The sequence below is a fragment of the Amphiura filiformis genome, chromosome 7 (genome assembly GCF_039555335.1).
Source record: "Amphiura filiformis chromosome 7, Afil_fr2py, whole genome shotgun sequence".
Classification (NCBI taxonomy): Eukaryota; Metazoa; Echinodermata; class Ophiuroidea; order Amphilepidida; family Amphiuridae; genus Amphiura; species Amphiura filiformis.
In genome coordinates this window covers 12,696,135-12,722,299 of record NC_092634.1, presented here as the reverse complement: position 1 = coordinate 12,722,299, position 26,165 = coordinate 12,696,135, and the positions used below count along the sequence as shown (strand labels likewise).

General features: G+C 37.5%; 2 protein-coding genes across 2 annotated transcripts in view; both read left to right on the top strand.

Annotated features, from left to right (window-relative positions):
- Positions 1 to 1,450: 1,450 nt before the first annotated feature.
- LOC140157643 (uncharacterized) overlaps positions 1,451 to 26,165 on the top strand; it is a 31,170-nt gene continuing 6,455 nt past the window's right edge. The window contains exons 1-7 of the mRNA XM_072180882.1: positions 1,451 to 1,657; positions 7,350 to 7,569; positions 7,999 to 8,365; positions 8,886 to 9,028; positions 10,607 to 10,677; positions 24,048 to 24,194; positions 25,072 to 25,166. Coding sequence (XP_072036983.1) covers positions 7,388 to 7,569; positions 7,999 to 8,365; positions 8,886 to 9,028; positions 10,607 to 10,677; positions 24,048 to 24,194; positions 25,072 to 25,166 — 1,005 coding nt within the window. The 5' untranslated portion in view covers positions 1,451 to 1,657; positions 7,350 to 7,387. The remainder of the gene's footprint in view (positions 1,658 to 7,349; positions 7,570 to 7,998; positions 8,366 to 8,885; positions 9,029 to 10,606; positions 10,678 to 24,047; positions 24,195 to 25,071; positions 25,167 to 26,165) is intronic.
- Positions 14,270 to 18,232, top strand: LOC140156754 (uncharacterized). Its single transcript, XM_072179715.1, has one exon. The coding sequence runs from the start codon at positions 14,329 to 14,331 to the stop codon at positions 17,929 to 17,931; it is 3,603 nt and encodes a 1,200-aa protein (XP_072035816.1). The 5' UTR covers positions 14,270 to 14,328; the 3' UTR covers positions 17,932 to 18,232.

Genomic DNA, 26,165 nt, shown 5'->3' with positions numbered 1-26,165 from the left:
AGATCGTGAAATTTTAATTTCGTTCTGGTATACCAGAACGAAATTACAACACATAATTACAACACATAATCATGCATAACTCGAAAACGCAAAATTGGAATCAACTGAAATTTTGAGAATAAGCTTTTTTCGTGCATATCTACTGAAAAATGTCATAAAAGGAGGATGCTAGGCCCCGGGGGGTCACTCCCATTGTGGCCTGTACACCATCCGTGATAATCAACTTTTGAAAAGCACCCTAAACAAGGATTTAACCCTTGGCTAAAACGACACCCTAAACAGGGATTTCATTCCTAATATCAAATTTCATACCCTAAATTTCATTTCGCGTATTTAGCAATTGCAATTTTGCTACCCTTTTTCCAATTTTTCATGTTTTTGACACCCTAAACGCGATACGCGCAGTATCGTGCCTACCCAACTTGACCCTTTTACTGCGTTTTCATTATCGCGGATGGTGTACAGGCCACAATGGGAGTGACCCCCGGGATGCTAGGATCACAAAATACTCCTTTAAATTGACTGTTTTACTTCATTCCTGATGTTTCTTTCTACAACTTTTGGATACAATTAAAATACCTTTATGATGCCACTATATCTATTGCTAAAACTTCATCTTCAAGGTGCAGGATTCAACAGGTTTTTCATGATTTTTGCCAAATATTTTCTTTGAAATTTTCACATGTAAAAACATGTTTTGAATTTTTGTAAATACCTGATAGGGGTGCGCATATGTCTAGCATTCCCCGGGAGCATTCCACTGATCTCTTTTGAATTTATTATGGGGTATAGCAGTTCTTGGAATTAAACTTTTTTTTAATCAATTTAAATTTTAAAATCCAATTTTTTTTTTTAATAAAAAAAAACATCAACTCTGCGAAATACTCCATCAAATGGAGATAGAGGACAAGATGTTGGACTCTCCCATGGACACTGACTTGTACACAAACTGCCACTTCTTTCTTCTTCTTTTTTTTTTTTTGGGGGGGTGCTAAAGTGAGGTCAATAATAATTCCTTGGCTTACCAAAAATTGCACCTTCCCCCAGCTTGCCACATATTCACCCCCCCCCCCCACACCCTGCACAAGCCAAATGTTTGAGAATCTAATTTGCTATCCTTCAGGCGCATGGGATAGGAGGAGCTAAAAAAAAGTGAGTGCTTTAAGAAGCCTAGCTCGAGATACTCTAGCTAAAATACAGGTTTACATTTACTATCTTACATTATCTAGCAAATCAAACTTTTGAGCATTTTCCCCCATATTGAATTTGAAGTTTGTCTTGCAAAATGCAAAAAATCCCTCACCTCACCCACATCCACCTCCCCAACTGTTATCCCACTGTCCTTTTCGGTGTGGACCTGAGCCCTTTGGCCCTGTGGACCCCCCAAGTAGTCGGGCCCCAAGTTCTGCAAATAAGTTCTGTGGAAGTTAACCCGGAAGTTTACCCGGAAGTAAACCGGAAGTCACTTTGGTCCGGGGAAATCCCATGTGTGATGTCGTACGTGTACTGGATGGTGGATGATGAATCACAAGGAAATCCCAAAACACATCTCACGGTTTACGATTGTCTAAAACAAACCATGTCCAGTCAACTACCATGACTGCTGTTAAAATGTACCAGTCGGAGGAAATTCAAAGCGTACACGTGTTATTTGTAAGTAAGCTTAACTACTACTATAGACTACATCATGATCATGTTGTACTTGCTGTGCTAAGGCTAAGCCTTTTAAATTTAACTTAAGCTTATCTATTTTGAAATTTATATTTCATCATCATTAAGCATGACTCACTGCACTGCACAGTGGCAGTGCCATAATATGAATTATACATTGTCCTCATTACTTTAACGCACACATCATTATGATTTAACACATTCAATGTCATCCCTTTTTACTTTTTAGGATAGGATTAGGAAGGAAAGCTAGTTCGCAACACAAACTTAAATAACGGGAAAAACAGACACATCATTTATCGGTATGACATTTTCGTATTGGTGATGCCTTATCTAGGTTTGCACTGAAGTGCCATCTCAGTTTTGGTGCGCCGATGTGGATCATGTGTTAATGAATTTTTATTTATTCTGGATAAAGGAGTATTAATTACAATTACAAGCATAAGAGTTTAGACAAGAAGTACAAGAAGCTGTGTAATTAATATTATGACAAACATGCAACTATTTAAGCTACAGGAGCCTTGTATTTTTTAGTGCAACGTTGCACTAGCTTTTTGTATACACTTCATCCCATACCGTTGTGCAGAGCTACTACGGTATGGGTTCCTCGTACTAAAGGAAAGCTAAAAGGTAATTTGATACTTGGTGTTGATGTTCCTTGGACTTTATTTTACTCTTATACTTGCTGGCAGAGAAGAATGGCACTTATTTGTAAAACATTTTGAAAGAGTAAACACAGAAGTGGGGTTCTGATTGACAGCAGCCGTGGAAAGATTTAATTTTGAAAGTAGGGACCAGTCAGTGGCAGATATGTAGAAATTGTAAATAATGGCCGCAAATCGGCCGTCACGTTGTGCTTGCACGATGTAGGGAAGTGTCTGAGAAGTGAGAAACTTGTGCAAACTGAAGGCCCTATTGAAGCCATTTGGTGGACCATTTTGGCACTATTTGATATTGTGGGTACAAATTTAATTTTGAAAAATCAAAAAATGGGTCAAGGGACTGTTCACAAACACTTGGAAGACAAGCGGCTAGGGGACGCAGGGGTAACTTTGTCAATCAATGGTTATTCTATTGTTCACCAAAGTTAAGCTTGACATCACCAATACGTTTATATCCATGATCAATCCAATCGATAGGCAATTATCCCAAGAGGACCACTGTGCAAAATTGACCGTTAACGTGTGCGCATAAATCTGCATGGAATAAATATTACAATTTGAAATGAAATAAAAATTTATAATAATCATGAAAAATCATCACAATGTTATAAATAATGATAATAATAATAACTTTTATGTTAAATAATTGGCCATTTATAATATAAAACTACCAAATAATCTGCATTTTAATGTGAAGGTCTGTAATGCCATCCCGGCAAACACAAAACGTTTTTAAAACGTTTTAAACAGGTTAGGCCTATATTTTTGGCTTTTGGTTTTGGTAAAAACGTTTTAATAACATTAAATGTCGGGTTAAATAAAGGTCATGAAAACATTTTAAAACGTTTTGTATGGAAACACACCACACAAATATTTTTAATGTTTTCAAAATGTTATTGAAAAATATTTTCTGCCAACATTTTTTGCCAAATATTTGTCACCACTTAAATAATGATATGTTTGAGAATATTTGCAGTACCGGTACCGGTAAGTTATCAAAAAATGTTTTTGAATGTTATTAATAAGTTTTGTTCCCTTTAGGCCTATATACCTTAATATATAACCCGACATTGAAACATTTTCTGCTAGCCTTTTCTAACTTTTTGCGAATGATGTCGAAAACATTTTGTGTTTGCTGGGATAATTGAACATAATTCAAAATTGAATAACACAATATAATAAATAATAACAAAAATAATATTGCAAAACTATAATACTAATAAATACGTATTAGGCCTAATCAAAGGACGCATTCTTATTTGTATTAACAATATGAGAATTATTAAATTGCTTAGTTTTTTCCCCAAATAAAAAATCACAAAGTGCATTTTAATATAACATTTCTCTGGTATAACGTTACGAATTCATATTTAGGCCTATTATGATATAAAAAAATGTTTAATTTCTTGAATCTAATAAATCTTATATACCTTATATATTCTTATAATATTATCATTATTTTGTTTATATTTTTATTATTGTTTTTTTTTTTTTTTTTTAAATCGTAGGCCTAATCATAAAGAATAAATTAAGTCATGACATCTTGTTATCATGAGTGCTGAATCCAGGTACCTGGCTGAATCACCTCGTAAAGTATTAAAGCGCGCCGTCATAGCTTTATTTCATGATCTTGATCTTATTTTTATCGATATACATCGACCACTTATCGGATCAAGTATTGGACACAATAGATGAAGTATTTGATTGACAAGGTTACTCCTGCGTCCCCTAGCCGCTTGTCTTGGAAGGGGGGAGTCTGATGCAAAAAAATTCCATCGCGAAAATTTGTTTGGGCCCCCCTTTACAGACCTCAAAAATTTCAGGCCCCCCTTTTTGACATGAAAATTACGGGTCAACCCCATAAAAAAGCATATAAACTAAATTTTTCCAGAAAAATTTGTTGTCATTTTTTTCAGGCCCCCCTTTTTGCATCAGGCCCCCCCTAACAAGTGTTTGTGAACGGTCCCTAAATGAACTTGAAGGCCCAACTTAAAGCCATTCACATTATCACTATTAAAAGTATTATTGTAATTGTATTAATTATTACTTTAAATATATAGTGTTGGTGTCCAAAGCAGAAGCGAAATGGGGGATTTGTTTATCCATACACAGGGGGTTGGACAGTTGTGCAAAATGAAGTTGAAGCCATTTTGGTGCATCATGTTTACACTTTCTTTCAGGGTCTATAATAACGAACTGATTAATTATGTTCACCCAAACATGTGATACACAGCACAATATGGATTTGTTTTTTGGGAGGGCCACACCCCTTCCCCGTCAAAAAGGTATGGGATCCGCCACCATTGCTGATTGGCTGGTTCAATCGACTGACAATTATAACTAACATAAGATTGGCCGATTACACATCAAAGCAGTGGCATCGCCAGGGGGTGCCGGGAGGCAACCCCCCACCCTCGAAATTTCAGAGATGAAAAGGGGGATGGCAAAGAGTAAAGTGTCATTGGAATGACTAAAAATGGGATGAAAAATTGACAAATGGGGATGAAAATTTGGCTTTGCTCCCTCTCCATGAGGGGTATCAATAAGTTTTAGGTCCATTAAAAGGGGGGTCAAAAAGGTTAGGGTTCACAAAGGGGTTAAACAAATTTAAAACATGAAAAATAAATTTTCCAGCCCCCTTTCCAGCTTCTTATTTTGAAATTTACACAAATAAATATAATATTTTACAGACAAGCATAGATATGTAAGAAAATTGTCTTTAGAAACCCCAAACATCTTTTAAAAATTTGACATTGAAAAATTAATGTCATGTTTGTCTTGAATAACCTTTACTAAATCATCCCAAATTGGTTTTACGAGCTCACATTCACAAAAAATATGAACAATAGATTTAGGTAATTTTTACAAAGATCACAAAGAGGTGAATCTTTACGTTTGATTTTAAATAAAAAAATCATTAAAAGCAATAGCTTTATGGAAAACCTTGAAATAAAAAGAGCGGAACTTTGTATCAATAGAGCATTTAAAATTACGCAAATGAATTTCTTCCCACTCAGTGTCATCAATCACATTATCGACATCAGCGATTTTTCCCCAAAATTAAACACGCCTCTCCGGAATACATGTCTCTGTCAAAATAGAGTATGCAAATTTTGGGACCTTTTGAGCATTAAGAAGACCGCTGTGACATCATCAAAAATATTAGAGTTGGAATCTGAACCCTGAAGCCACGAACTGGGAATACATTTCATAAGGAAATTAAATTTTCTTCTATCTAACTTGGATATACCAAAGTCAAGAATCAGTTCTTCAAAGAGTCTACTACCTGGGAGAGGTGGATTTAAAAGATCACTTATATACACAATACCTTTGTCGCACCAATCCTCATAAAGAAAGAACTTCTTAGTTTTGGACTTAATATTTCTATTAAACCATAGACACTGGAAATATCCCAAATCAGAAAAACTTTTATTATAAATATCTTGACATGCCCTATCACGATAAATATATCAAGTCCTGAGAGAGTCAGCTAGTTGGATATTATCAAGCTTGTTAAGAAAACTCTCAGGAGCATATGATTTCCATAACAAATCACCAAAATGACGATCCATATCAGATAATTCAATTGTTTTCCAAAAGCTTTTAAAATTATTATCCAGTAACAATTTAACCCAAGTCATTTTTTGAGCCAAACAGAAATTATAAGGGTCAATCATACGAAGGCCACAATGAACAAAATTGTTACGAACAAAAACTCTTTTGACCCTGTCATTACCACCATTCCAAATAAATTTATAAAAAATCTTATCCAGGACTTTGAAAAAATGCTAGGGATTTTAATACACAAAACTGAAAAGAAATAAAGAAGTTGTGGCAAGAGAAGAGTTTTAATAACACAAATTTTACCGACCATAGAAAGATTTCTTGCTCGCCAACAATTTAAAATACCCTCAATTTGTTTTAGTTTAACTTTATAATTAGTATCAAACATGTATGTAGACCGAGTATTCAAAGAAAAGTTAATGCCTAATGTTTTGAATTGGTTTCTTTTCCAAGTGATCATCTTCATTTGGGGCTATAATAGTTTGAAATTAAAAGCACACAACATCAGAACAAAATATCCCCCCTCTACCAATTTTTATGCTCCCACCACCACTGTTTTACTGTTCTTGATCTGCCCATGCATAATATCCTGGGATAGTATCAATGCCTGGAAAAATGTGGAAAGTGGAACTCCTTTCAGGAAATTTGGAAGTTTGGAGGGCAATTAAGGCCTTAAACAAAGAAATACCGGTACATAAGAATTTGGAGGGAAGTTTGTCTTTTTGAAGGGAAATTTTGATCATCTTCCAGGGAAATTTTAATTTTTTTCCAGCCCTGAATATGGTCCCGTGTTCAGGATTCATCCCTGTGCACGTTCAAGTGTCAGAGCTATTCGAAAAGAGAAGGGGGACCATCCCCGATACTGATATCTGCACTCATCGTCTCTAGGTTCCAGAATCCTTCTCGCTTGGCCCTAAGGTGTTGAGAAGTATTCAACTAGAAGTAGAACATCTAGTCTCACAGCCCTTTTTAATTCCGCTCGAATGCATATACACTAACGATACATGTATTTACAATTTGCAAAACTTTCTCTGTGATCTTCCCCTGAACCTAAAATTTGTCTGAACTGTTCATTGTGCAAGACACGTATCTATGATTGTTTGGTGATACTGACCTATCACTGCAATGATTGATGTTAATAGCTTAAGTTAATAATAACATAATAATATGCTGGATTCCTCTTTAGTACATCAAGGCGGATCAAAAAGGTTTGAAACCATAAAAAGGGGATAAAAAAATCCACCCTCTATTAGGTGGATTGAAAAAATGTTCCAATGTCTGAGGTTCCAACTTTCCACCCCCACCAAAGTATTTATGACACTTCCAAATAAAAGTTGTGAGATTATTAAGTTGGAATGTCTTCTTGTTAACAATATTTTGTGTATGGAAAATGTGTAATATAAAAGTGTGCAATATAAGTTTGAATCCTTTTATTCTTTCATCACCTCACAGATCATATGACGATTGAGCGTCCTCAATAAAAAAAAATCATGGCAGAGGGAGGCGAACCACTGTCCCGGCTTACAATGTCTATGCCACAATCATTCATGTCAATAAAGTCAGATCAACTCGCGTTCTTGAAATATCTTGGACGTGGAGGATTCGGACAGGTTTCTCTTCAGAGGCATGAGAATTGGGGTAAAGTGGCTGTCAAACAAGTGATTTACAAGAAGTAAGTGAATGAAATTAAATATGGCATAAAAAAAAAGATTTGTATTGCCCTTTTCGACCGACAAATCATTGTTTATCATGGTATTTTGTGGTGAACTTGCATTTCTTGATATTGTATGTGGCAATAAAAAAAGTTAACCGACCGACCGACCTTGACTTTGGAGCTCTATAAAGGGCAATACAAATTTTGTTTAGGCCTAGATGTAATTAAGTGTCCTATTTTAATCCTGTTAATGACATTGATGATGAACTCTCCTCTCTACTTTTTCAGATTGCATCAAAAATTCATATCATTAAGTTGTACAATTAGGCATGGACCCCTTCAGGATCTCACCCTAAACATGCTAAGTCTACAAACCCGCAGTCACAAATAATGTTTTGAGTAATGTAATGTACAACTAAATTATCCTTCTCATTCCTTTTTTTTCAGAATAACACAAGACATGAGAGACTCTTTCTACAAAGAAGCTAAGAAAATGTTAGATGTGATAGCCTCTCCATATATTGTATCAGTTATGGGCATGCTAGATACAGCAGATGGAGGAATCTCCATCGTCATGGAATACTTAGAATTTGGCAACCTGAAGAATTTTACTGCATTGTACTTGGTTACAAAAGATCCTGCCGCAAATCCTGGTGACAATGATGTTTACAGAAATGACTGCTGGCCGAGGCGGATACGAATGATATGTGATATGATCATGGGCATGAATTATCTTCATACTTTGGTAGAACCGGTTTTTCACAGAGATCTGAAGCTTGAGAATGTATTTGTTGGCTCTGGCTTCAGAGTAAAGGTGTGTTGCATATCGAATTCCTGGAGCTCCGCTTGAAAATCATTGGTTTTTAAACCCATAGTCACAAATAACTTTTAAGTTCGAAGAGTCAAATTATATTAAAAAATCAAAAAAAAGTATATGAAAGCATTTTTTACCAAAAGAAAATTGTCTTTAGCCTGACTGCCAGAAATGTGTTTAATTAGGGACATACTCATGCAGTGCTAAAGGACATTCCTGGGTCTTATATTGGAGACTGAATTAAAAAGACTACTTTTCAGTCAGATGTCAGTTGTAGTAACTACAAATTTCAAATGTTTGAGGACTTGTTCTCAAGTTGTAGGGAATGCCATAGGGTGTCTCAAGTGAAAACTGTTTTCATTAGTATATGTCGCAAAATTTTGCTGCAATTCCATTTCTCCGATGACGGCATCAGATGAATCAATATTTTTCAAGCCTGAACCTGAGTCTTGCACTAGCATGGGAGCTTGCAAATACACATCTGCATGATTTTACTCGGTTTTCATTTTTCTCCCATTAGATTGGTGATCTGGGCCTTGCTGTAAGTAGAGTTTCCAGATCTGTAGCTTGCCAGACTGGTGAAAAGGGGACTACAACTCACATTCCACCAGAGATACTCACCGGTAAAGCATTGAAAGCCACTGAAGCTTGGGACAGATACAGGTTAGAGGAAATCTTAAATCGGGCTATTTCATTTACCATAGGCGTAGATCCGGGGTGGATGGGGATAAAACTCCCCCCCAAATATTTTGCCAGGGGGATGGTCCATACAATCACCCCCCCCCCCCCCCAATGTTGACGCCTGATAATGGGTTTCTGACCAAATTAACCTCATATTTGCCCATTTTAGCCCCAAAAGTGCAAATTTAATCTACTTTTACACCATATTTCATCAGTTTAGCTTCAAAATAGCAAACATTTTTGTACCATAAACTTATTCTGTCACCAAAAGGTGCTGGATTGACTATACTTCAAGAATTTTTCCAACTCCATCCCCCACAATGTCAAAAAAAAATCTACACCACTGTTATTTACATCCACACTCCCCTTTGGAAGATTTAGCTAACTCTTACACAGAGGGAGTATGGGTTTCAAATAGAATAAACAATTGGGTAAATTCTATTTGAAATAACTCAATCCTGTTGTGGAAAATATAGGTAAAGCCATACACAGATTGGAAAACTTTCTTAAATCTTGCACAGGGGCGTGGCAGAGGTGCATCCATGTACAAACATTGTCTTAATCAATTACCAAACTCATTTAAAGGGTGGGGTATGAGCGTTTGGACAGTATTTATTGTGGGACATTAGAGCACATCAGACATATCGAATTGCATTCTGAATACGAAGAATGTCCTTCTGATATCAAATAATTTTGATTTTTGAAATTGCAATGTAATACACATTTTATGGCAAATGATTAAAATTGATATTTTTGATATTTAACAGTATACTCGAAGTAAATTTTATAAATCTGATGATTTAAACTTAATGTGTATGTAGGTGGGATGAAAAGCCGACGATCAATTGAAAATGTTGACCTTTCGTATTGAAGATATCGATTTTTTCCCAAAACACCAAAAAAATAGGTCTTTTGGGAAAAAAAAATCCATATCTTCAATATGAAAGGTCAAAATTTGCAATTGATCGTTGGCTTTTCCTCCCAGCTACATACACTTTAAGAATATGTCATTAGATTTATAAAATTTACTTCGAGGACTGTTATATATCAAAAATGTGAAAAATATCAATTTTAATAATTTGTCATAAAATTTGAATTATATCGTGAATTTCAAAAATGAAAATTATTTGATATCAGAAAGACATTCTTCAGTATTCAGAATGAAATTGATATGTCTGATGTCTCATGTCCCACAAAAAATACTGTCAAACGCTTCAAAACGCTCATTCCAGATCCCTTAATAACTTTATAAAAAGAAATGAAAAAAAGTTTTACTGATCAAGCAGTAAGAATCACATGCCCAATTCTATATGGAACTCCCTAAACAAAAATGTCAAAGAAGCTAAATCATTGGAAAACTTTCGAAAAAAAATACAAATTGCATCTTTTTTCATCTTACAATTAATTCTTGGAGCAATTTTTAGTAATGTATCTAATAAGTATTTGTCTTTATTTTTTCTGATAATTATACAGAGCAAAACACTTCAATAAAACATAATACATATTCATGTTCACATTTTTACTGTTTTTTTTGTTTTTTGGTGTGTGTTTTTTTTTCAGTTTTGGCATAACATTGTTTGAATTTGTCACGCTGACTTTTGAGAATGGCAGCGATATTCCTTATCCTGCTTGTAATTATTGTTATGTAGATTATAATATTATTTGTTTGTTTTTCTTTATCAAATGAATTGTATACTGACTTTTGCTGAACTTCCTTATTATACAAGATTATGAGGAATTTGTGACCTTACTCTCTCTGACTGAGTGGCCCACTTAGTCCTCTGAGCCGCCAGTGTGTACCTGCCCATTTAGCCCACTTGGTGACCTCATTAGGTGGGGGTAGGGAAACCTCCTTCTTCTCCTTCAAGTGGTGGCTGGCTGGTGAATCAGTCAGATTTACAGTCAGTTGCTGGAGTATAGCTACCCATTGCACACATTAATCACAAATCCTTTTGCCTGCATAATAATATACATAACTTGATAATAAAAGATACTTGAAATTATGATCTGTGTTAAACCTAGCAAAAGCTGTATGGTTTGATTTTATTTGATTTGAGTTTATTAAGCATATCATCGTAAGAGTCAAATAACATATTGCACAGAACATATATATACAAAAACATAATTATTATAAAATACAAATTAAAACATAAAAATTGACACAATAATATGCCAAGGATATCCCTTAAAGTCAGCGACTTATTTCCAAAGGGGTCCTTATAAATAACATTGAAAATATATATATATATTAAAACTATTTAAAACATGAAACACCTAAATTACAATATTAAAAACTATATAACCATGTGGTCTAAGAGGATAATTTTAGCATCTTTTTTAAACTTGGATTTTATATTGCACAATTTTACATTTTTGGGAAGTTTGTTCCAATCATGGATTGCATTGTAAAAAAAGGAAGCAGAATCTGCTGTTTTGATTTTTGGAACTTGGAAGTTAAAATTGCTACCCCTAGTGTTATAACGATGAAGATGAGATAATTTGACAAAGTTTTCTTTCATATAGCTTGGGCAAACATCATGAAAAATATTAAAAACATGGTTCAAACGGAGCTGCTCAGCCCTTGTCCTGATATTTGAAATGCCTAAATCCTGAAAGTCAGCTTTGTTAATATGATACATGTGATCTTTGCCCAGAATAAATCTGATAACTTTGTTCTGATCTCGCTGCAATCTGATCGAATGATATTTAGAAATGGCACAATACCAGGAGGAAATAGAATAATCAAACAGGCACAAAACAAGAGCTGAGCAGACCATTTTCTTCACTTTTTGATTAAAAATATTTGCTTGTCTGTAGAGGAATTTCAAACGAGAGTTAACTTGTTTCACAATTTTGGTTGTAATTTCCTCACCATCAAGAAACTGATTAAGTTCTAGACCAAGATAAACAACAGTATGCTTAGACTTAATTATTTGACCATTGTTAAGAATGATAGAAAAATCAGAAACATTATTGACCTTACGCTTTGATCCAAAGAGAATCAGTTCAGTTTTGCCTGTGTGCAGAGAGAGATTATTTTCTATAAGCCATTTATTGCAGCTCTCCAAGTTATCATGAAGAACATGACTGATTACCTAGCTGGGGGTTTTCAACCCCGAGCTAGGTACTGCTTTTACTATCCGATCTTTACCTAGCTGGGGGTTTTCAACCCCCGAGCTAAATACTGTTTTGCTATCGGATCTTTCTGCTTCTTCTTCTTTCTGGCAATAACTTCAAATTGCTTCTCCTCCTACATGTCACTGTTGGTGCCAATTTAGGCTTTTAAGCATTTATGTGAGGTGCGCCCTTAATTCAGTAAGCGATCTAAATTTAGCTCATCTTTGCAGTTGCGCAGAAGTCGTGTAAACAAATCAGACAGACAAAATGGCGGAAAGTAACCCGTGGTAATTACAATTTGTTCTACCACTGAATACACTAAATCACTAAAATCAGACTAAATAGCTATCTAACAGTATTGTGAATAATCAACGAGTATTAAAGAGATATTAAAGAATTGGTTTGTAAGTGAAAACTGTGTTTGGTGCGTATGTTCAACGAATCCCAGGTTACATTCTGCAAAGTAGGGATCAATCTGTCTCAAATAGGCCAAGAGTTCGTTCGTCAGGGCGAAGTTTTGGTAAAACCCCTACATTAAGTAGAACAAAGTAAATGTTTTAAAGTTGAACAAAGGTTTATGACATGCTATAAGGTTCATAAGTTGAACCATTGTCATAAAATGCCGTAGAGTCGCAAATATAATTGGCGAGATTTATGGCAAATAAACAAGGTTCTATTTGCAGTGTCGAGTGACAACACACAGTGCAGTACGCCTGTGTGTGTGTGTATACGGTATTGCAAGCTTTTCTGTGATATCAATCAGGGCTGTACAGCAATCGGTACATGTACAGTATGTGTATAGCAAATAAGCTTATAGAAATACAGTACGTCTGTAAACAAGCTAAAAGTTATTTCAGGGCTATTCACATGACATTGCATGTACATCAGTATAGCATACATGCTAAAATAAATAAATCAAGGCTAAAACAGGCATGTGACCGTGTTTCTGATGTCTGTTCGGCAAACATATTTAAATGAAAATCGAAGCTCTACAGTGCATCTCGTGTCTGTTCAGCAAGCATATTGAGGCTCTACAGTGTTTTGTGTGCGTAAACTCTGTATAGCAAATAATTTATTTGTGCAAGCTTATTTAAGCAAAGGTTAAGATTCGGTGTGCATCTCGCATATCGCATCTGCATAGCACGCCGCAAATTTGCGCGTAACAACGCATACATACATGCAGACATACTCCTATTGATTTAGGATTTAAAGGTAAATATACACGCACGACAGACGCTTTCTTGATTTCGAGCATAAATCAAGGCTTTTCGGCTAAAAATACTTGCGTGCTTTGGCGAAAATAGGCCTACATCGGTAGGATTCGGTACAGACTGTGTACAATAAATCGCAATCGCATAAGAATCGTGTGTAAATAAATGCCGCATTATAAGCCACACCCATCGCATGTGTGTCAAAGCTACAATTGAGGAGCTTTAAGCAAAATTAAGTTTCGGTGCTTTTCGCATATTATATTGCATCTGCATAGCACGCCGCAAATTTGCGCGTAACAATAAGACGTGTCCCTTTCTTGATTTTAGGGCGGTAACGAATCAAGGCATACATACACGCATTCCAAGTATACTTGATTTTAGGGTGCATGCAATAGTTATACCCCTTTCTTGATTTTAGGGCGATATTCGAATCAAGGCATACTTACATGCAATACTTACCCCTTTCTTGATTTAAGGGCGAACTCGAATCAAGGTCAATATACATGCATGACATACTCTTTCTTGATTTCAGAATAAATCAAGGCTTTTCGGCAAAATTACTAGCGTGCTTTAGCGAAAATAAATTTGTGTCGAAATTGTGTGTAAACAAACATTGCATAATAAGCCACGAGTATCGCAAGTGTCTCAAAGCTACGACTGAGGGCTCCCTTCATCCAACAAATAGATTGTGAAATAAAGTTAAGGCACAAAGGAGTAATAAAATGAGTAACAAAAGTACAAGTTCTGCTCAAAGGAGTAGTAAGAGGTCATCCAGTACTGCATTATCCAGTGGGGCAGAGTTAGCCCTCCTTGAGGCAGCCACCCGAAAAGCCGAGCTGCAATGCCGCTTGAAGCACTCAAATTAAAACAATCTCTGGAAAAGAAGAGTTTGAGTTGCAGGCAACTTGTGAGGCAAGAGCAAAAGATTTGCAACAAAAGAGGGAGCTGCTAGCCATGGAGACAGAAATAAATGTCGAGGAAGCAAAAATAGCTACATTAGAGAAATACAATGACGAAACAAAGAGCAGAAGTAGCAGGACATTATCAGAAGATATTCCACCAATTCTAATTAGTGACAAAATTTCAGTGAGTCGTTGGCTAGAAGATACTAAAGAAATTCAAGGAGCCACAGGCCCAAATCCATGGGAAAGTCCAAGTGACGATACAACAAAGCTGGAAATTGCAAAAGAGCAAATTAACATGACCTCTGAGACACACTGTGATGTACAGCAACCACAGAAACAGTTTTCTACCAGTAGTCCAGTGCAAATTGACGCCCCGCCACAAAATGACGCCGGTCAATTGCTGTCAACAGAAGCGCCGGTGAATATGGGAAAATTGTCAACTAATAGTCAAGTACAAACCAACATCATACCACAAAATGATGCCAGTGAAATGCCGTCATCAGCAGCGCCAGTGAATGTGGGAAAGTTGTCAATTAGTAGTCCATTGCTAATCAGTATACCACCACAATATGACACAGGTCTATTGTCAGCCATAGCAGCACCGGTGAATACAGACAGAGATCAGTCAAAAGAGATTAAAACTCCAGCCAGACAATTCAGTCCGGACAATGACATGAAACAACAGCCAACAAATCCATCCGTATTCATGAATTCGAGCATGGGTCAAGCTCAACCTATGAGTATGACAGTGCCTACCATGGCAACACAGATGCAAAACATAGAGAGTTTGCAACAAAGGGAACCAGCCGGCAGTGACCTCAGCAGGTTAACACAACTGCTCATCACACAACAAGTTAGAGCACAACTGCCAGCGCAGAAGATCCAAGTATTTAGCGGAGATCCATTAAAATTCACCACATTTATGAAAGCCTTTGAATACGGAGTAGAAGACAAAATTTTAGATAGTAGAGACAGAATTAATTACTTATGGCAATACACCTCAGGTGAACCCAAGAGCTTAGTGAACAGCTGCTTGTATTACACAGACGCCAATGAAGGATATATCAAGGCAAAGCAGCTACTGACCAAACGGTTTGGAGACAGTCACAAGATTGCACAAGCTGTTTTGAAGAAAGCGAAAGAATGGCCAGATGTCAAGGAACAGGCTAGTTGCCTGAATGAATTTTCATTATTCCTGCTAGAATGCCACAATATGATGCAAGCTAACAGTCCCTTGAAAGAACTGAACAACACAAGTAGTCTGCAGCTGTTGGTTGGTAAACTGCCATATAGGCTTAAGAACTTATGGAGAGCCAAGGTGTATGATATACAGGAAGAGAAAATGAGAACCGTTGGTTTCAAAGACTTGGTCGACTTTGTGGGTCGCCATGCACAGATTGTCGCTAATCCAGCCTTTGGTACAATTAGTAGCGACACCAAGAGTAATAGCAGAAATCAACAATATGACAACAAACCAAAGCCAAGAACTTCAAGTTTTGTCACCGGTACCCAACATGAAGAGAAATCGCCTCAGAAACTGTGTCTTCACTGTGATACTTCAACACATACACTGGAAGTATGCAGGGTGGTCCAGAAGAAACCATACGATGAAAGGGTGGCAACTCTGCGGAAACTGGGTGTGTGCTTTGGCTGTGTCAAGAAAGGATCTCACTTCGTCAGAGACTGTACAAAAAGAGTCAAATGCATCGTCTGCAAAGGCAGACATCCAACTGTTTTGCACCGTGAACGAGGCGAAAGAGACCCCCAGAAGTCAGAAGTAGAGGCATCAACCACATGTGGTTTAACTGGGGCAGGATGCATGGCGTCGGTGTTATCGGTGGTACCGGTTACCGTACTGTCAAGAGACACAGGCAAAGAAGTCAAGACATATGCTCTGCTGGACAGCAAGAGCACTGCTGTATTCTGCTCTAAGAATCTTACGAGTAAATTGGCTATGAAAGGAACAAAGACAAAGATCAAGGTCCGAACCATCAATGGAGACAAAGATGTCGACACATACAAGTTATCAGGTTTGGAGGTAACAGATGCTGATGGTAAAGTCAACATTGAGTTACCCAATGTTTATACCCAGGACTCTATACCGGTCAAGGTGGAAGATATGGTCTCCAAAGAAGATCTGACTCCATGGCCATATTTGCAAGAAATAACAGTACCTGAGTTGCGGAAAGGGCAAAGAGTCGACCTGCTCATTGGGAATAATGTCCCAAGAGCATTGGAACCGCTAGAAGTCATCCAGAGTCAACACGACGGTCCATACGCATGTAGATCAGCATTAGGCTGGGAAATACATGGGCTTACAAAGTCAAGAGCTACATCAACAACAACAAGTATGGCTTCTGTACATAGAATCTCTGTTAAGGACTTGCATAATGAGTTGGCCGACCCGTACAACCATGATATTAATGAGCGGACGATAGAAGACAGACCGCAAAATTCAATAGGTGACAACATGGTGGTAAAGTCAATTCATTTAAAGGATGGCGACTGTCAGATGAAGCTGCCACTTAGTAACCAGGAAGTTACGTTCCTAAACAACAAGTCAGAAAGTAAAATCTCACACCTGAAGAGAAAATGCCAAAGAAAACCACAGGTCGGGGAAGAATATAACAGAGCCATAAGAGAAGGTTCTTCACCCTCACAATGGCAACATGTTGATATGGCACGGAACCCGGCTGATGAATGCTCGCGGGGTCAAACAGTAAAAAATTGTCTCAGCAAGAAGACTGAACAGCCAAGTCAACCATGTAACAGTGATGAGAACCAACTGGATAATGATCCAGAAGAAGAGGCATCCGTTAAAGCCATTCAGGTAGAGGAACATGAAGATCCTATTAACAGACTAATGCGACATTATTCCAAGTGGAATTCCTTGAAGAGAGCGGTCGCATACCTACTGAGACTCAAAAGAATACTGCTGCAAAAAGCTAAAAAGAAAAACAATGCAGCTGCCAAATGTGACAAAGAAATCCAATCTAGACAATCCTTAGAACCCACTCCAGAGTCCCACCTGTCAGCGGAGAATCTCCAGGAAGCAGAAGAAGCAATTGTTCGCTACATCCAGCAAGAAGCATTTGCTAAGGAGATCAATGCTCTGAAACCTACACCAGAGCAGAAGATCACCTGTAAGAAGAGACACAAAATAAGTTCCTTAGACAACCTGGATCCTATGATACATGATGGGATACTACGAGTTGGTAGAAGACTCCGCAATGCTCCTATACCAGATCGTGTGAAGCATCCAATGATTCTGCCAAAGAACCACCACGTTTCAAACCTGATTATAAGGCACACGCATGAACATGTCAACCATCAGGGCAGAAACCATGTCTTAACAGAACTGAGGCAAAGATTCTGGATAGTCAATGCGAGCGCAGCGGTGAGAAAATTAGTGAAGCAGTGTGTAACATGCTGCAAATACCAAACCAGAAATGTGGTGTTAATGGCAGACAACCAAGCGCCACGCAAATCATGGACCCCAGGCTGCGTTCAAGAAATACATCCAGACAAGAATGGACATGTGCGCAGCACCAAGATCAAGACACAAACCGCAGAACTTATGAGACCAGTCACAAAACTTTGTGTACTACTTGAGCAAGATAGCCCATTACAAGGGCCCAAGGACATGAACTAAAAAGACACGGCGAGCCCCCGGCGCCTAATCTGGGACACCAACTGGAAGTTTACTTTTAGTTGATGGGGGTACTGGAAATCCCAAGTCAGACGAAAAACAACACTGACTTTAAGGGCCTTGAGCCCATCCAGCCATCCAGTCATCATTGTGATGAGATACCAGTGTGAGAGCATGCAGACACTACCAGTGTGAACCTACCAGTGTGGGGTGAGTGTGAACCTACCAGTGTGAACCTACCAATGTGGGGTGAGTGTGAACCTACCAGGGTGAACCTACCAGTGTGGGGTGAGTGTGTACCTACCAGTGTAAGTACCTACCGTGGAAGTTTCGACTGCTGATCAACATGGTGCAGGTTTGCAGACAGCAGTCTACCATGTTGACTGTTGTGGCAAGCAAAGTGAACTTCAAACTTTTATTTATAACCACTGAGGAAGTTTCCAGCACCTAGGATTTGCACTGTGAAAATGCTGACAAATGTGGTAAAAATGATAATTTGCCAGGTGAAGTGAAATCCTGATATGCAGCCACCCTTGTTGGGTTTCCTTAGGATGTCAAAAGGGATTGTTTTGTTCTGAGTTAGGCCTTTTGTCATATTTCATTTGCCCATGGCATAGCATATCATATTTCATTTTACTTTGCAATAAGTCACTTAAATTTGAGATTGTGGACAATTTCAGCAGCTTGGTGTGAACTACAGGTACATGATAACATGTACATAGCCACTGATCAACTTGGACATTTGCTTGAATGGCTGGTTACAAACTTTGGAAATGAAAGACAGTAAATGCATCATCTTAGAACCAGCATAATTTCTGTGATATTTGGTTTTTATGGCTCATTGGATTGAGCCTGCTACTTGCAAAAATTGCCACACATCACAAGTCAGCACGCGTAGTAAAATTCACACAGTGCTCCAGTCAACAGATTGAACTGTTTGCATGTATTGAACATTTGGATGGACATTAGAAATCTGAAAATAAGTTGTATAAAGACAGCTTTAAATTTCAGCCTACTGACATTTGATTTTGAAGTTGTTGAGTTTAAATTAGTCCAAATTTGGACAATTCTATCAGAGTTCAACTAAACTAATCTTTTTTGGTTTAAATTGAGCTTTACAGTGTGATATGGTAAACATTTGGGTTTCATTTCAGGCAAAAATTGATTGTCAAATCTTCTGTGCATTTTGCACTGTTTTTGTTTGTGAAATGTTTCATTCATTTTCTGTGGAAAGTTTATTGAATCACACCATGAAGTACCTTGTATCAGAACAATCAGGACTTAGAAATCTAGCTTCATATTCTGGTTTACTCCGGTCTTTGAACTAGATCATTTTTTATTCATCATTTATTGGATTAGCATGATTATAATTAACAGATCATGTTGGTAATGCTCGTTATTGCCTCATCAGATTAGAAGTGCCTCTTTAGGTTTTATAACATTTCCCATGTGCACTTGAGGTATACATGTGTAAAGTTTTAATTTACATGCATATTTACATGTGGCTTCTCCATGCGACTTGGTATATTTGCTGGGCTCTTGTTTGCCCTGCCAATTGTTTCATTCCAATTGCTCAGTGCATTTTGCACTGTTCTTGTTTTGGTCATTGTTTTTGAGTATTTACCAGATCACATGGTGAAGTGCTTTGTTTACAAATGAGTTAAGTCAATAATTTGCACAAAATATTGTGCTTTTGAGGTTTGGCTATATTTAGCCTTAAGGTATTTTCAATTGTTCAGTTTTAAATTTAAACCTGCTAAAAGGACCAAGTTATAGAGTTGGATGATTTTGATATCATCATATGAACTGTGAAAGGACACTATATAGTATAACTGCTTACAATGCAGCTTTCAAAGTAGCGATGCTACTTCACTGGTCTTTAAAGAACCAGAACAGTCTATGAAAGAAGGACAACTTGACACATAGCAGAGTTAATCTTCATGATAAGGTTTCTTTATTGCGCATTCACCTGCATTCAGATGTTTGCTATTTACATGAAGTGTTGTCAAAAATGTTTGCGTTATATTTTGTAATCCGCCAGATCACATTTATAGTTTTGGTCACTTCGTTTCACATTGTTTGAGATTTTGGAGTGAATTTACAAGGTGTCCGTTTCTAAATTGGGCACTCAATTGTTGTCAGTCAATTTAGGAGTAATTAAAAGCGCAGCGTTCAATTAGGGGCGGAATGTTGGTGCCAATTTAGGCTTTTAAGCATTTATGTGAGGTGCGCCTTAATTCAGTAAGCGATCTAAATTTAGCTCATCTTTGCAGTTGCGCAGAAGTCGTGTAAACAAATCAGACAGACAAAATGGCGGAAAGTAACCCGTGGTAATTACAATTTGTTCTACCACTGAATACACTAAATCACTAAAATCAGACTAAATAGCTATCTAACAGTATTGTGAATAATCAACGAGTATTAAAGAGATATTAAAGAATTGGTTTGTAAGTGAAAACTGTGTTTGGTGCGTATGTTCAACGAATCCCAGGTTACATTCTGCAAAGTAGGGATCGATCTGTCTCAAATAGGCCAAGAGTTCGTTCGTCAGGGCGAAGTTTTGGTAAAACCCCTACAGTCACACCCTACAATTAGGTAACTTGCACATATGTATCGCCTATATCCAATGCCCATAGGGTGCAAACAGAATTGGGGTCAAAGGTCATTAAGGGGGCATTACGGTATATAATCAAATACCTTCAAAATGCTTCTTCTGCCACATATTACATAGCACAATGACGTCACTTACACATGTGCATCGGCTTTACCCAGTGCCCATACCTTGCACACAGAATTGGGGTCAAAGGTCATTAAGGGGGTAAAATCTATTTTGCCTTATCTCGATATCTGTAAGGAGTGTGTGGCTCACACTCAGTGACAACAAATTTTATGACCAGGGAACATTTTACAGGGGTCAGGTCAAAGGTCATGCAGAGGTCAAATTTTAGAAATGCATTTTCTGGACATCTGTAAGGGGTACAGTGCTCAAACTCTGTGACAACAAACTTGCTGACCAGGGGAACACTTTGGAATGCTGTACAGGGGTCAGGTCAAAGGTCATCTAGGTCAAATCGTAGAATTTATTTTTCTGGGCATCTGTAAGTCGTATACTATATGGGACTCAAACTCGGTGACAACAAACCTCATGACCAGGGGAGCATTTTTGGAACATTTTGCAGGGGTCAGATACCTCCAAAACACCAACATGCCCCAGCTAGGTTTGTGGTCTATGACCACCATTTGCCACTAGTTCTTCTTTACACAGCCGTGACGTTAGTCACGGCTGTGTCTTTTTTCTTACAGGTTCTTTCTTCTTCTTTCTTCTTCTTTCTTCTTTCTGCCGACCACTACATTTGCTCTAGCACTTACATGCTTGTACCGATTTTGACCTAACTTGGTCACAACCATCATTGACCATGCCCCTACATGTCATATGAAATTCGTGGGGTCAAAGGTCAAGCAGGGGTCATAGGGGTCAAAAACGTGATTTCAACTCAAAATGCTTCTTCTCTCACATATTACGTAGGAGAGTGACACCACTTGCACACATGCATTGTTATTATCCAGTGTCTATGGGGTCCTCACAGATTTGGGGTCAAAGGTCATTAAGGGGTCACTTCGGTATAAAACGAAAAACCTTCAAAAATTTTATTTGCTAAGAAAAACATAGGACAGTAACGGTATGTTCACAAATAAATTGTAGTTACTCTGTGCATATGTGGTATTTTTTTATTTAGGGTCAAATGTCATTAAGGGGCTACTTCCGTATAAAACGAAATACCTTTAAAATGCTTCTTTTCCCACAAATTACGTATGACAGTGACGCCACTTGCACACATGCATTGTTATTACCCAGTGTCTATGGGGTCCTCACAAATTTGGAATCAAAGGTCATTAAGGGGTCACTTCCGGTATAAAGCGAAAAACCTTCAAAATTTTTTATTTGCTAAGAAAAACATTGGAGGGTGATGGTATATTCACACGTGAATTGTGTTTACCTATTGTACATGTGGTATTTTTTCATTTGGGGTCAAAGGTCATTAAGGGGTCACTTCCGGTCTGAGACGAAAAACCTTCAAAATGCCCCTTTCTGCCACAAATAACATAGCAAAGTGGTGCCACTTGGACCCATACATTGACATTAGCCAATGTCTATGGGCGTTTTATATATTTTGAGGTCAAAGGTCATTAAGGCGTCAAAACACGGCTGTGTTCGTGGTCTTAGACCACAGCTAAGTCTAGTTCCTTCTTCTTCTTCTTCTTTCTGGCAATAAATTTGAAAATGCTTCTCCTCCTACATGTTACACCCTATAATTACGTAACTTGCACATATGTATTGCCTATATCCAGCGCCCATAGGGTCTAAACAGAATTGGGGTAAATGGTCATTAAGGGGGCATTTCCTGTATTTAACCAAATACCTTCAAAATGCTTCTTCTGCCACATATTATATAGTACAATGATGTCATTTGCATATATGCATCGGCTATACCCCACGCCTAGAACTAGCATACAGAATTGGGGTCAAAGGTCTTTAAAGGGGAAAAATCTTACAATCGCATTATCTGGACATCTGGAGTATGGGGCTCAAACTCGGTGACAACAAATCTAATGACCAGGGGAACAATTTGCACGGGTCAGGTCAAAGGTCATGCAAATTTTAGAAATTAATTTCCTGGACATCTGTAAGGAGTCAGGTCAAAGGTTATCTGGGGTCAAATTTTATAATTTCATTTTCTGGATATCTGTAAGGGTTATGGGGCCCAAACTCTGTGACAACATATCTCATGATCAGGGGAACATTTTGCAGGGGTCAGGTCAAAGGTCATGCAGAGGTCAAATCTTATAAATGTATTTTCTGGACATCTGTAAGGGAGTGCATGGGCTCAAACTTGGTGACAACAAACTTGATGACCAGGGGAACATATTTGGAACATTTTGCAGGGGTCAGGTCAAAGGTCATCTGGGGTCAAATATCAAAATTGCATTTTCTGGACATCTGTAAGGAACTTACGAGACTCCAACTCAGTGACAACAAACCTCATGACCAGGGGCACATTTTTGGAACATTTTGCAGGGGTCAGATACCTCCACAACACCAACACGCCCAGTTAGGTTTGTGGTCTATGACCACCATTTGCCACTAGTTCTCTCTGGATCTTTGTCGGAATATATCAAAGCACTATCATCAGCATACTGCAACATAATACAATTAATAGAAGTGGACATGTCATTAACATAGCATAGGAATAAAAGAGGACCTAAAATACTGCCTTGGGGAACTCCGCATGTTATGACAAGAGGATCAGACTCAACCCCATCAATTTGAACAATTTGTTTACGATCACAAAGATAAGATTCAAACCAGGCTGTGGACTTAACACCCATGGCAGACAGTTTGTTACACAAGATTTTATGGTCAACACTGTCAAATGCCTTCTGGATATCTAATAAAATCATCAATGGTGCTACCATTTTATGTGCATTGACCACTAGATTTTTTCTAATGTAACTAAACCTTCAATCCCTGGTGCCAATGGCGACCAACTGTTAAAGCTTTCAATTGCCAGCAAATGCAAAAACATGTACATAATGTAGCATTCAATAGTACGAATGTATGGCTATGAATGTCTCATCATGATATCTCAATGGGGATTTTCTGGAAAACATATAGGCCTACAGTTGATACATTTAATGAATCTAGGAGAACCTTGAATTGGAAATGGAAGTAAGCCTAAAAAACTTAAAATTGAACATAGATTTATACAATTGTGGCAGAATAACTTCGAGTGGTTGGAATACGATGAGTTGGCACCTCAGTTTTTTTCACTTGGGAGCAAAATTTGGGCACCTAGCCATTGGCTCCTCAATCAGTTTTTGCCCTGTACAGCACTGAACCTAGCCCCTTTATTTAGAAGTTTATCAACATCAAAGTTTACAGTATTGCTATTATTTCAATTCCTTAATTTTATTCCCTCTAACTATGTAGGTGATATGTAATGCTGAGAAGAATGGATGATTTTGCTGTAGCAGACCAAATTGACAACATAACACATTTTTCTGATATAAAAATTGCCATGGTTAAATACCTGAATTTAAACTTTTTCTTTATCTCACAGATGCACATGATGGACTGCTACATGTGTGGGCAACAAATAATGTGAAACCAAACGATGAACTCATTCTACCAGATACACCTGATGTTGTCAAGACCACTATCAAGGAATGTTGGGATACAGATCCAAAAAAACGACCATCATTTCAAGGTAAAGACAGCTGGTGTGCCAGAGCTGCTTTTGAATGACCTGAACACATCTTCCAATAGCGTGACGATTGTCTGTGTGCACTGAGTGATGAATGAATGCCTGTGTGTGCGTTACATGAAAGTGAATCCAACTCACTTGCGATTGGGTAGTATTTTCATTAAGTAGCATTGAATTTTGAAATACCATCGCAGTCAGATTGCGTACAACTGTTGCCCACAGCCGTGTTCATTCAAACAAAATTTTACTATACCATATTCGTTCTATTAATCGCCAATGCCCCTATAAGTGCCCACCCTGAAGCAACTGTACACATGATCCTCTATCTATGTGCAGGATCCCTGCAACTGAAACACAGAACCATCTATAAAATCCATACTCTGGGCTATTTTTTAAAGGCAATTATGTAAACAATATAAAACAAGCTAACTAAAATGACTTTGGTAAGCACCCTGGGCGGTTAATGGAATGAATAGGGAAGTATAAATCCAAATTTTATGAAGTTCGTAGATCCATTGAAGGTGGTTACATACTCTCCAACATGCTGTCTGTTCAGATTGTGTAGACCTTACTGGAAATGTGATGCATAATTAAGGGAAAGCAAGTAAAAAAATAAAAGCAAGTTAGAGAGACAGGCAGATAAATAAGACAGAGTGGTAATGTATGAATTAACCATATATGGTATATTAGTCTGTATAAAAACTACAAAAAAAGTTGGATTTCCAGTTGTCTAAAGTGCTTGTGACTGGATATCTATTTCTTACTAATCATCAGAACTTTCCTATGCTTCAATTGCCCGGCAAGCAGTGATGGCTAGTGTTAAATTAATTGGTAAACTAAATGTAAAATATTATGACACTTCATTTCCTTCATTTTACAGTTTTGAAAAACCGGTTTATCCCGCTTTATGAAGAACGGTATGAATCTACTATTACAGCAGCAGATACACAGATCTTGTTCCAAATACATATACACGTAAGTCAGATCACTGTAGTTGAATGCAATTGAAACTGTATCAATCAAAAAAGCTGCAGATTAATGTATACCGTAAATCTCTATAGTTAGCATGTGCTAACTATCGAGCGCTTTTGAAAGCATGAAATTTTACCAGTACAAAGTCCGGTGCTTTACCAATTGAGCTAATGGGTTTCAGGTCTACTTGTTCGTATATAACTATGTGTTTCAATGATTTGCTCAAACCCTTTACACCTTTGTGGATGGGCTCTTCATGTTTGTATGTTTTAAAATGCTGGATAGTAAGCACATATGCCAATATTTACTTTTATGGTATACATGGTATAAGGAATCATACTAATGAATACTGGTGTGTCCAGAACCATCACCCATGGTGTGCTGATATACACTAGTCCTGAACTTGTTTACTAGTATTTTGACTTGTTATATACCTAATTTTAAAACACCACATATAAAATTCTAAATAAAATACTAAATTCACATCCCTCTGGTGTTATTCTGTATTGTTTACGAACAAACTGAACAAGTTTTCTCCAATTCATTCACTAGAATTGATGAATATCATTTCTCCTTAACGCTACTCCCTAGAGAAGCAGGAGAGATATGATTTGGCTCAGTTGGTAATCACTAATCTAGATCTAGGTTCAAATCCTGTACCTAACATATCAATATTCCTGCTAGACCTTTTGTAGTCATTACATTCTTACAGGTTTGCTCTCTAACCTAGAGTCCGAAGTGTACCGTTTTCTAAAATCCATTTTCCATGTTGTAATCGGTGTTGTAAAATTTGTAAATCTGTGTCATAAATAAAGCTTAAAATGTATAAACAATGATATTAATGTCATAATAAAGTGTTCAATATCACGATCAATATGCTCTGATTGGAATATTCTCACGAAAATAGGCCGACTATTACAATGTTTGGAGGGATATAGGGGGTTCATGTCTTGGTAATATACCTTTATTTCGGTATTATTAAACAGTATTTTTATCATAAAA

Coding starts and splice junctions, on each gene's coding strand:
- LOC140156754 (XM_072179715.1), top strand. CDS start 14,329: ATGGAGACAGAAATAAATGTCGAGGAAGCAAAAATAGCTACATTAGAG.